This window comes from Portunus trituberculatus, chromosome 35 (assembly GCF_017591435.1).
Source record: "Portunus trituberculatus isolate SZX2019 chromosome 35, ASM1759143v1, whole genome shotgun sequence".
Lineage (NCBI taxonomy): Eukaryota > Metazoa > Arthropoda > Malacostraca > Decapoda > Portunidae > Portunus > Portunus trituberculatus.
The window spans coordinates 762604-775103 of record NC_059289.1 but is presented as its reverse complement, the minus strand read 5'-3'; the positions used below and the strand labels follow the sequence as shown (position 1 = coordinate 775103).

The 12500-nt window shown below is 37.8% G+C and overlaps 1 protein-coding gene and 1 long non-coding RNA gene across 4 annotated transcripts in view; one reads left to right on the top strand and one right to left on the bottom strand.

The window, feature by feature from the left end:
• Positions 1 to 12500, top strand: part of LOC123512999 (multiple PDZ domain protein-like) — a 945060-nt gene that overhangs the window by 615006 nt on the left and 317554 nt on the right. For both annotated transcript variants that reach the window (XM_045269789.1, XM_045269790.1), the window contains 2 exons: positions 1155 to 1394; positions 2668 to 2898. In XM_045269789.1, coding sequence (XP_045125724.1) covers positions 1155 to 1394; positions 2668 to 2898 — 471 coding nt within the window. The remainder of the gene's footprint in view (positions 1 to 1154; positions 1395 to 2667; positions 2899 to 12500) is intronic.
• Positions 4773 to 12500, bottom strand: part of LOC123513002 — a 61021-nt gene continuing 53293 nt past the window's right edge. For both annotated transcript variants that reach the window (XR_006677233.1, XR_006677232.1), the window contains one exon: positions 4773 to 5366. This is a non-coding gene — a long non-coding RNA (uncharacterized LOC123513002). The remainder of the gene's footprint in view (positions 5367 to 12500) is intronic.

Sequence of the window (12500 nt, the reverse complement as noted above, 5' to 3'; positions counted from 1 at the left end):
AGCTCAGGACCATAGTGGAAGTCCAGTATTTTATGGTGAAGGAAGAAATCATGTTATCCAACACTATTCATGACAAGAGAACCTTTATCTTCCTTCAGTGGACCACATTTCTATTGCAACTGTGCACTTGTCTTTTGGTCTCATGACAGTTGAAAACATTTCATAGTTCATATATTTTGGGTATAAAACAACACTCAAATCATCCTTAAGATATACACAAATAATGGGGATTGTCCCACACACCCTATAGAAAATAAAACAATGAATTTTTTTTTTTTTAGAAAATAATATTATAAATAGACAAGAACCTTACATTACAAGTTTTGGGGATTTTAGACACAGTAAAAAGAAATCTGTTTTGAGAAAATATGCTGAAACATATTTGAGTTGAAAAGTGTGTAAACAAAATTTAATATAGTGCAACTATAATCTTTGGCTGGCATTGTATGTGACTGAATAAAGCAGGAGATAGTGAAAATATTCTCCAGTTTTCTTCCAAAGCTAATGGATGAGCTACATAGAAAGGTGTTCAAGACATGGAACCCTAAGTGACGCTCTAAAGGAATCTTATATGTAAATGATCTTATCTGCCAAAATTTATAGTAATTAGCAATGAAACACAAAGGCTGTGTCATCCCTCTCAAAATGACACAAATTAATCTTAAGAATCAAGGATGACTGTGTGGATGGCATCAGATTTGAAGCTTTGGAAAATGTTTGGTGAACGTTGTTAGACACGTGTTATTGCCTGGCTGGAGTGTTGGCAGCACTACATTGTTTTTACTTGTAGGGATGCAATGTACTCCACACAAACCAATTTTCCACCACACAAACATTAGAATATCTTGTTTGTTTACCTCACACTGCAAGAGGCAATTGCAATGAGTGCTGTCTTTCAAATTCTTTTCTGTGGTTGTTTTCAGAAGCACTTCAGTTAGTGAGATCTGACACTGTAGTACTACATACATAGCTATAGATACAGTGTATTGTCTTAGTATTATTATTGGTTTTACATGGAGATTTTATTGATAGAAGGGACAGTTATGAGAAGAATCAGGAGTCAGTAATCCTCTTATATATATAACGTGAGTTTTTTTATAGAACTGTTCATATAATTTTGAAACATATTGTTCATTAGTTGGCTTGTTTTTCAGAACATCCTTGGTGGATCCCTCCAGAACCTTATCCCTGGCTCAGAACGACTGGTAAAGGCCAAGTCTGATGGCTCACTGGCTTCCTCGGCAACTGCAGCCACCAATGACAACTCCTTCAACAGGATGAAGAGCCGCAGCCTGGAGCCTCTCACTGGCCTGGCCATGTGGAGCTCCGAGTGCCAAGTGATTGAGCTCACCAAGGGTGACAGAGGCCTGGGCTTCTCCATTCTGGACTATCAGGTGAGTTTGAATGTCTTTTGCTGTCATTCAGAAAGCCATGCCACTGCCTGCTGCCCTCCTGACAGTAGGCTGCATCTCTGAGTAAGTGGCAAGCCATTCAAAAATATAAATGTCTCCCAAACACTTTTGTTGGTCTTAGAGACAAATCTTTTTACTTTTCTCATTGTTATTTGTTAATAGAAACGTGAGGCTCAATGTAGTAGTGCTCAGTGCTTCCTGTTGTTGGATAGAAGACATGAAATGTTGATCACTATTGCATTATCCAGAGGGAAAAAAAAATTTGTTATGCCATATGTAGATGTTTACACCTTCCAACAGATTGCCAGTTACTCAGTGACATGACTCATTAGTCATGCTTATAGAATTTTACTATTAGTGTACCTTTACAAATGATAACATTATTATTACTGATATACATGCAGTAAGGAACTGCATTGATTTTTTGCAAATGAAACTTCATACAGAACTGAATGCCTGATGAGGTGAATGAAGATATCTTATTGAATTGTGCACAAATGCACACACAGGAAGGGAAGATGAAGTTGAGTGTTAAGTTCACACCTTGATATTGTGTGCACTCAGCAAAAGATGTCAAGATCTTCCTCATTCAGAGCTGCTTGCTGTGTTATATAATGAATAATAATTGAGTGACATTACTGTTGTTAGAAATTTTTCATCAGTCTCACCCTTCCATTCTCACTCATTAGCCGACACCTGACACAGGTCGTCACCTGCTGTCATCATACATGCCATCATTCACAACATCCAATCCAGTGTTGATATTTTAGTTAGGGTTTCTGTGACTTACTTTGGTAGTGTTATGTTTATATTAGCTGATCCTCATAAAGTTTTATTCTTCAAGCACTAAATTCATTGATTCAGCCTTGCTAGACACATACTCTCATTTTAAAGAGATGCTTCCAATGATTTCTTTTGCCTTCTTAGCTTTTAACTGTTTTTTTTTGTCTTGGTCAGCATCATCTGTGGTACTCTTGCATAGACATCTCTCCAATATATTCAGAACATTATGATTAACAGTATAGAACTGACTTTGGTTGAACATTCTAAGGCAATGAACATAAGATTCACAAGTAACAGCACTGTCAGGATTATGAAGACCACGTTGAAGGTTGGCAATCATAAGACTTGGATAACAAAAAGACATGTCCCTTGTACCCTTTGCTTGAAAGAGTATTAACTAGGAGAATAATCTGCTCTGTCTGCCCTACATGTTTCCTTGAGATTAATTCCCTTTGTTTCTGTGACACTCCAGGACCCACTGAACCCTCAGGAGACTGTCATTGTGATCCGCTCGCTAGTGCCGGGAGGCGTGGCCGAGAAGGACGGCCGGCTCATCCCCGGGGACCGCCTGGTGGCCGTCAATGGCACCAACCTGGAAAATGCCACTCTGGATCAAGCAGTGGCAGCCCTCAAGGGAGCCCCTAAGGGAACTGTGTCTATTGCCGTCGCCAAGCCCATCAGTGTGTTGGAGTCGACTGGCCAGGTGAGTGAGACCCCAGATCATGTAGACGGTAATGACGGCACCAACTTACAAGGTGTGCCTGACAACGCCGGGCTGCTCGGATCATCTCCCAGCAGCTCTGCTCTCGTGAAATCTGAGAGCTTTTAGGGCATGGTCCTTCTGATGTGCTGAGTTGATTCTTGATGCATACTTCTTACTTCTTGAACTCTGAATGATGTATGACTTTAATCTCAAGCTTTTCAAGTGTAGCCATTTCACTATATGCAGCCCTTTCATGCTGCAATTGAAGTTATTTGAGATGTGGTGTGTAACTAAAGTAGTGGACAAAAAATTTATAGGTTTTCAGAACAGTATAATCAAGAACTGACTCAGTGAATGCAACAAAGGAATGTGGAATACACTTGGTAGGAGGGATTGGTGTATTTACATTACTTTGTCTATTGTGGGTCACCCCAGAGATGGTCTGTTAATCATCATGTCTGCGTGTCTAGAGTCTTCTTGACATATCATTGTCAGTGAGGTTTCCATGGTCTGACTGTCTCTCTTGGTTGTCTCTCACAGAGGGAGCCGTGAAGACATTCTTCGGCAGGTTTGGTTAGCTTTGGTTATATTTTACATGCCAGCTGTTGTTTTAGCACTGGAGAGTATATTTTAACCATGAAATTATAGATTGCTTTTGCTTCTTAATATACAAGTGGCTGTATAGGTTTGTTTCTCTGGTGCGTATCTGAAAAAACTCTAGTTTCTATCATATAGTTTTGACTTTTAGTTTTGAGTTTGCTTTGCCATCTAGGTGTACTACTGTATATTATGACACCTTTCCTAAAGCTGGTGTGATCTTAAGTATTGTTCCCATTATGCCAATTGGTGGGTTATAGACTTGTTTGCTTCATATCTGGAACAGTTTTGTATTGTTGTTGTTGCTTGCTTGTCAAGCATTCTTCCTTGTCTGTGTAAGGAGTGCATTACCTGCTTCCTCTCTAGACTGGTTAGCATTGGACTTGCTTCCTCATGTATCACAGGAGCCACTGAGTGGGAAACATGGATGAGCTGTGATACCAAGGATGACCCTTCAAGGTACTGTAAGTGGCCCCGCGCCCCACAGCTGCTCAAGGTGCTATGGCTGACGTGTGTCTGTTGTTGTTGAGGCAAATGTGTGATGTAGGATGTCTTATTGCCATTTGCTTCCTTAGCCAGTGAGTTGTAGGCCGTGATATGCAGTTCACACAATGGGAGTCCATGGGAACCCAAAGTTCAAACATCTGACCATTCAGCATTGCACACTTGCTTGCACTTGTATATAGTAATGATGCACTCTAAGGATCAAATGAATTTTATATGACATGCATGGTTCTTGATAGTATATCTTGTTGAGGAAACCATTTGTTCCATCATAGCTCTATATTATCATTATTATTATTATCATTATTATAATCATTATTATTATTATTATTAATATGATTATCATTATTATTATTACCATCATACCTGTTTTTTGCCTCTGAGTCTCTGTGCTACATTCAATGGATGCATGAAGCGTCATCCATCAATTTGTTGCCACATGATATGCAAATAAGGTTTGAATTCCCAGACTGTGGTTAGTCCAATTTACATTCTTTAGTACTAACTTTTCTTTCATGTTTGTAGGCCAAGATGAATGAAGTAAATTTCTTTCCCAGCATATTATATACTTTACTGAATGATGAGTAGGATTTGTTCCATATGTTTGCTGTCTGTAGTTATTCTTAGCATTCATTTGTTCTCTTTCCCCTGTAACATTGTTTCTGCACACTGTGTTCACATTTCAGTTTAGAATACTACTATATTCATCAAAGAGTTATAACCAGTTATAAAAGGTATTTTCATACAGTTATATGGAAAAGTAAATTCATAAGGTAAGTTGTATCTCTTTACTTTGAATTGAAATTGTTTACATGTGAAGGTTTTTGTTTCGGCGGAGTGAGAGTCGACTAGTGGCTGCAGTGAGTCTATGTACGTGTGTACGAGTGTCGCCCACGCCTGCAGGGGCAGACTGGGCAGATGTTCATACTGTGTCTTGTGTTCAGGAACACCCAACAGTGATTATGTGTACTAGGTTATGTAACATATACACAGGAGTAATAATTGGAAGGAAAACACAACACTGCATCAAAATTCTATCTGCTCTGCCTCCTCTGTACGAAACTGTTGCTTGACATTATACTGTTGAATAATAAATTTGTAAAATACATATTTTTCAATCACATGAGATTCCTGGGATGTGCAAAGCATGTCACTCTGAGCCTTGAGGCCCAGGCTGGCAAGGTGGAGGCTGCCCGCTGGGTGCTGTCGTCCAGACGGGAATGGAAAACTCTTTTGCAGCAATTTTTTATTTGTTTGTGGTAAATCTTGGTTGATTGTTCTTGTGAATATGTTTGCTGATTCTGAAGACCTGTGGTGGTGGGAGGGAGGCTGCTGGGCCCTGCGAGTCATTCATTCCACGTCCACATCTGAAAAAGAGACAAACATGTTAATTTGCACTTTTTTGATATACAACATTGTCTTCCATATACAGACAACACTGCTGGCCTCCTGCAATGAGCTCCCAACAATTTCAATACTTTATCTTCTTGTACAGTAATGGTTTCATAGTTCACAGATGTTGATGTCTTTTATTTAGGTTTGTAGCCTTTTTGATCAACCCTAAATTCATTATTCCCATTGACATTGATCCCTGTGCCAGCTGGTTTTGAAGACGAATGCTTGATATAATGACACAAAGAAATGAGGAGGAGAAGAGAGGAGGGAAGGAAGGATGTGTGGGAGAGAAGAGAAGGAATTGTATGTGGGAGAGGAAAGGGAAGGAACTGTGTGTGGGAGAAGGGGAGAAGAGATAAGGAAGGGTGTGTGGGAGAAGAGGGAGGGAAGGGTGTGTGAGAGAAAAGGAAAGGAAGTGTGTGTGGGAGAGAAGGAAAGGAAGGGAGTGTGGGTAAAGGATGGAAGGAAGGGTGCATGGAAGACAGGGTGGTAAGTGACAAATAATTTCATTCCAAAAGTTTGGGATAAAACAAAGAAAGTTGGCGACGTTATTTCCGATTGTCAGCGGTACAAGATCAGATTGGCTTTTGCAGAGAGTTAGGGATCTGGGGAGGTGACAAGGAGATCCAGGAGTATAACCAGGAGAATTGAAGGATAACTAAAGGGAATCAAGTGGGAAATCATGAGTGTTTAAGAAGTAACAAAAAAAGTTCCAAGAATGACTGGAAAACTACAAGAACAAGTATAAATCAAGGGAGTAACTGTAGTATTCATAGAAAGTAAGAGGATTTCAGAGGTGATTAAATGATGCAAGGATGACGGAGGAAGTTCAGGGAGGCAACTAAGGAATGTAAGAGAGTAACATGCGGAATTCAGGGCAAGTATTCAAAAACGCTTTGCTCTCTCACCACAACTATCTTCCAAGGCCACAGAAATGATTAGCATGGTTTTCAAGACTATTTCTCTAGTAAATAATAAAGAAATCTTGTCAATCTGCCTCTAGAACCATAAAAACACCTTAAAAACTGTTCTGAATCTAAATAAACCCTCTTGAAATTGTGGAACGGGAGTGCAGCGTTTGGGAATACAAGCCCAGATGGAATAAATGGCATCCAGAAAGTAACTAATATGCTCCAGGGGTAAAAAAGGAGATCCAGGCAGCGACAAAGGGATCCGAGGGAGAACAAAGAAACTAAAAGGGTTATGGAAGGGATCAAAGGGGAATAGGAGAGTTATGGAGACTGGGCTGAGCTGGAGGATAAGTTTTCTTTATTTGTCTTGCCCTTTTCTGCCTCAGTGTCGATGGGGAGCTTAAGTTTGTTGGGGTGTTTTCAGTTTCTTTCAGATTTTGGAACTTAAATTGAGAGTGTTCATATCAATACTGTTTGAAATTTGTATGTGTATTTTTTTTCTTTTATTTATTTATTTATTCACTGAAAAGCTTTAATATTGTATGTGATTCTGTTGAGGGCAGTGGAGAGTAATATTGCAATGTGTCGATGAGGAGCTTAAGTTATTTGGAGTATTTTTCAGTTGATTTCAGACTTTGGAATTTAAATTGGGAGCGTTTCATACCAATACTGCTTGAAATGTATTTGTATATGTGTGTGTGTGTGTGTGTGTGTGTGTGTGTGTGTTTGTGTGTGTTTTGCAAAGTTTTAACATTGCATGCGAATCTGTTGAGGTCCGTGGAGGAAAATATTGCAATGTGTTTTATATTTTGTGATTACGCAGATTTGTTATTGTTAAAGAAAATGTTTTGTCTTGTTACATTGTATTATTCAGAATGATTTGTTTGATGAGGAATTGCCAGTGATTGAAATTGGCAATGATTCAGAGGTCAAAAGTGAAAGAAAAAGTGAGATTTGACTGTAAAAAGAGATAAAATAAGACAAAATCATATTAAGAGCCATTTAGGTGTGATTCCTTGTTATGGTTACTTGTGTATTTATTTATACTTTGCTGCGTCATTGTGAAAGTGTATGGGCAGATGGCAAATTGTAAGGAAAAAGAAGAAAAGATATAAAAGTTAGAAAAAAAAATTAATCGGGTAATAAAAGGAAGGTAATTGGCACTTGACCAAGAACCAAAGCTTATAAACCCCCAAAAAACAACACAAGAAAGACAAACCAGCACTTCATAAGAAAAATAAAATAATAATACTGTAGATAAAAGAATGAAAGAGAGCGTAAAGATTTTTTTTGGCGCCCATGAAGGAAAACAAAACCTTGGAGATTGGAGGAATAATAAAAAGAGAAAGAGAAAACTTGACCCATTGTGAAGAAAGAAAGGAAGAAAAAAGACTTATTGTACCCAAGGGAGAAAGAAAGAAAAGGAGAGAAAACTTCATGGCAGATAAAAAAAGAACAGAAGAAAAAAGGGAAAGTATATTGGTGTCTAGGGAGGAGGGAGGACAAAACCTGGTGATTAATTTCTTCCCAGGTGGACTGGAATTTTCGGAAGTATACAAGCTGGGAGGAACATAAAGGAAGAACAGAGAGAGAGAGAGAGAGAGAGAGAGAGAGAGAGAGAGAGAGACTTAATGACGAGGAAAGGAAAAGAAAGATGCTTGATTAAGTGAGGTATTAAAGAAACGTAGTTGAGTCAAGATACAAGAGGTGTAGATGAAAAAAAAAAATAAAACAATAAACAATCTTGGGTAAAAATGAAGATATGAGGGAAATAAAGTGGAGAAAGAAATATTAGCTGTAAGAATTATGGAGAAAGAAAGTGAAAGAAAAAAAAATTATACCAGACATCAAGAAAATGACAAAGAAAATGAATAAGACAAAAGTATATTGTTGAGAGCCAATGAGTTGTGATTTTTTGCTATGACTGCTCGTGTACTTATTCATACTTTGCTGTGTGTGTGTGTGTGTGTGTGTGTGTGTGTGTGTGTGTGTGTGTGTGTGTGATCTAGATGAAGTAGTAAGACATCGAGAGTGTACAAATTAGGAAAAAAAATGAATGAACAGTATTTGGTAGGGAAGAGGCTGAGAGGGAGAAGAAGAGGAGGATGAAACGTGGTTGAGAGGAAAAGGAAGAGAAGGAAGAAACGTGGGTGGGAGAGCAGGATAAGGTGGAAATCTAGATGAAATAATAAAACATTGTGACTGTACAAATTAGGAAAATAAATGAAGGAACAATATTTAATAGAGAAGAGGCTGAGAGGGAGAGGAAGAGCAAGAAGAGACGTAAATAGGAGAGATAGAGGAAGAGAAGGAAGAAACGTGGATGGGAGAGAAAGAAACTGTTGAGATCAAGATGGAGTAACAAAAGATCGCGTGAGTAAAAGTTAGGAAGAATTGAAGGAACAGTATTGGAAGTGGGTGAGGCTGAGAGGGAGAGGAAGAGAAGGGAACGTGAGAGGAAGTGGTTAGGCGAGGACCTTCAGCCACTTCCCTCCAGTGCGTGTGAAGCTCGTAAAAGAGGAGAATATAAACAGACTCCTTCACTGCTTCGATTCCGTATCCGCGTGGCCATTCGTGATCGTGGGGATAGTAAAAGAGAATGAGAAAAGGGAATGCCGAAAATAAAGATGAAAAACCTGGAAGCAAACGAAACAAAGTCGAATCAAAGAAAATTAATAAAAAAAAGGATTGAAAATGAAAGTGGAAGAAAATAATCTACAGTAGGAAAAGAAAATTTTGAGAAATGAAAGGAAGTGAACGAATGAGAAAAAAAAACACATGAAAAGATTAAGGATAAAGATCGAGGCTCAGCAATGTGAACATCTTAAGAAAAATAGTAATAAAAAGTTAATAAAAAACAAAACGTGATTGTAGGGATAGTAGAAGAGAGCGAGAAAAAAGGAATGCCGAAAATAAAATAAAAAAGAACTGTAAAATCTGGAAACAAACGAAACAAAGTGAAATTAAACAGAATAAAAGGGAAGTGTAAGACAAGAACTTAAAAATAAAGTAAGAAAAAAATGCAATAGGAAAACAAAAAAAAATGAGAAATGAAATTAAATGAACTAACAAAAAAAATATGGATAAAGATCACGACTTAGAAATTTCAACTGCTTAAAAAAAAATAAATAAAAACTGAATATATAACAAAAGGAAACAAGGGAAAGAATATAAAGAAGTTACAGATAATTCACCTCCTTCAGAGTAACAATGCAAATAGGGAGACACGAATTTCTTCCTTAGTGTTGAAAAGAAGAGGGAAACAATTATAAATGGACCCGATAGAGAACAATTTTGAAGTCGAAATGAACGATAGATCCACAATATTACTTAGGAAAATTTAAAACTACCCATAAAGACTGGAGAGAGAGAGAGAGAGAGAGAGAGAGAGAGAGAGAGAGATGATATATTGCGGGGAGGTGACATATGAGAGGGGACGAGAGAGAGAGAGAGAGAGAGAGAGAGAGAGAGAGAGAGAGAGAAACTTCTGGAGGGAAAATACGAGTGCTGTTGTCGACATTGAGAAAGACAGAGAGGTGTTAAGAGGTGTTTCCTGATGGGGGTGGGTGGGGCAGCTGGTTGTGGGTGTGTGGCGGGACAGCTGGGAGAGAAGGGAGGCAGGCACAGGAGAGGTCGTCACGCCTTACATCTCTCTCTCTCTCTCTCTCTCTCTCTCTCTCTCTCTCTCTCTCTCTCTCTGTCTCTGAAGGATTGTCTTGCCAGGAAAATAGAGAGGACGTGTTGGAGAGTGATAGAGAAGACTTTTTTTTCTTTATTTTCTTTCCTTTTCATTGTTTTTTTTCGGTAGATAATTTTTTTTTCATTTTATATTTTTCTCAGTAGACAGTAAATTTTTGTTTTTTTTTATTTCATTTTATTTTTTTCTCTGAATATATTTTTTTCTCTATAATTTTTTTTTTCCAGTAAGTATTTATTTTTCTCATTTTTTCTTTTTTTTTCTCAGCAGACAGTATTTTTTTCGTGTTATTTTTTTTCTCAGCAAGTAATTTTTTTTCTCTCATTTTATCACTTTTTTTCAGTAGACACTAATTTTTTTTCTCTCATTTTATTGTTTTTCCTCAGTAAGTAATTTTTTTCTCATTTTATTTTTTTTCTCAGTAAATTTTTTTTTGTTTTTTTTTCTCATTTCATTATATTTTCCTCATTAGATGTTAGTAAATTATTCTCCGTGCTTTTCTACACTGATTTTATTGCCCATTTTTTTTTTTTTTATTTATCAAACTTATTAACTTTCTTTCATTCTTTTTCGTTTTTTCTCGTTTGATAATATTGGGTTCTTTTTTTCACACTTTATTTTCATTTTGGTATTTTTACCTTTTTTTTTTCTCAAACGTAACTTGAATTTATTGCTTTCATTAACTATTTTCTCCTTAAAAAAAAAAATGTCTCTAGTTTGCATGTTTTCCTTTACTCATTTTATTCTTTTCTTTTTTGTATATTTAATTTTACGTCGAGAGGAAGTTTGCTCTCTCTCTCTCTCTCTCTCTCTCTCTCTCTCTCTCTCTCTCTCTCTCTCTCTCTCTCTCTCTCTCTCTCTCTCTCTCTCTCTCTCTCTCTCTCTCTCAGACTGATATTTCACTTTCTCACGATCCACTTCTCTTTAATTCACTCATATATATTCGGTACAGTTTTTACCACTTAGACATTTCTCTTCCTCTCTCCCCATCCCACACACACACACACACACACACACACACACACACACACACACACACACACACACACACACACACACACACACACACACACACCTAGTCTCAATTTCCTGGAGCTTCTTCTTTTTCTTCCCTTCCTATTTCATTTCCTTTTATATTATCTAGTGTGTCCCTCTCCTCGTATCTTCCGGCGTTTCTTTTAGTCTCTTACCACCTGATTTCCGTTTTCTTTCGTCCTCCTCTCCACACACTCATCCTCCATCCTCCTTTGGGAACATTTGCAAACCTTTCTTCCTAATTATGAACCTCGCTGCCAGAGGGACTTGAAAACGTGTCCTCTTATCCCACACAGGAGCTTAACTAATTCGTAGGGACTTGAAGTGGACTGTGTGTATGTGTATATGTGTACATGTATTCTTTTCATACATATCCCTTTCGAATTCCCGTTATTTTGTACCCGGTTGAGAATTCTGCGGCTCTTTGGACATGTATTTTTGTCCTACCGCCTTTGACAGTGATGAAGAGACTGGATAAGGCCGCAGATACTAGGAGATGCTTGGGAGATAGGGCAGTGGGAGGCAGGAAAGGCTTGTGGGAGGACGAGGTTGAGAAGGAGAAGGTACAGGAGAAAGAGTAGAACTTGTGATATTGGAAGCTGTCCAGGAAGTTTGGTTGAAGTGAAAGGAGGAAGGCTCGATGGATATATGCACGGTTTGAGAGAGAGAGAGAGAGAGAGAGAGAGAGAGAGAGAGAGAGAGAGAGAGTCATATTTAACCCAGTCAATACTAGGATTCATTTTTACTTTGAGTTTTGGTTAGAGATAGACGATTTTATTTACATTAGGAAGGGTCTGTGATGGTTAGAAGATTAATGCCCAGAATCTTCACTTTTATAATCCCCACATAAGTTTCTGAAGCTGTATGAAATCGCCAAATAGTAACAAGAATAAATATGGAAACGCGTCATGGAACTGAAGAGGTTAATGACTTTAGCAACGATTTACAATGATGTTTTTAACTGTTCTAGAAACCAATTACACCATTTCTACGCTATTAATAGACTAAACACTCTCGATAACCCGCTTTTTGACCTCATAACCATTGCAGACAGTCGTGTTGAGAGAGCAAAGCATTTTCAGACGTACCATGAACCCCTTCAGTACCACGACACGTTTTAATATTCATCCTGCTTAGTATTTGATGATTATATACAACTTCAGAAATTCATGTGGGGATTAAAATAATGAAAACTCTGACCATTAATCTTCAGACCTTCATAAATCCTTCCTAAAGCATATAAAATCATCTAATCACACACACACAAATAAAAAAAAAGGGAAAAAACATAATAAAAATACATTCCATTACTGAAGGAATTAACAATACAAAAAAAAAAAAAACGTTTAAAAATCTCAGTTCATATAGACAGAGATCAAAACCTGCGTATATTCCCCTTTTTTCCCTTATTTTTGGACATATTCCCATTCTCATCTAGGCTCCTTCCCTGTCACTTTCCCTCC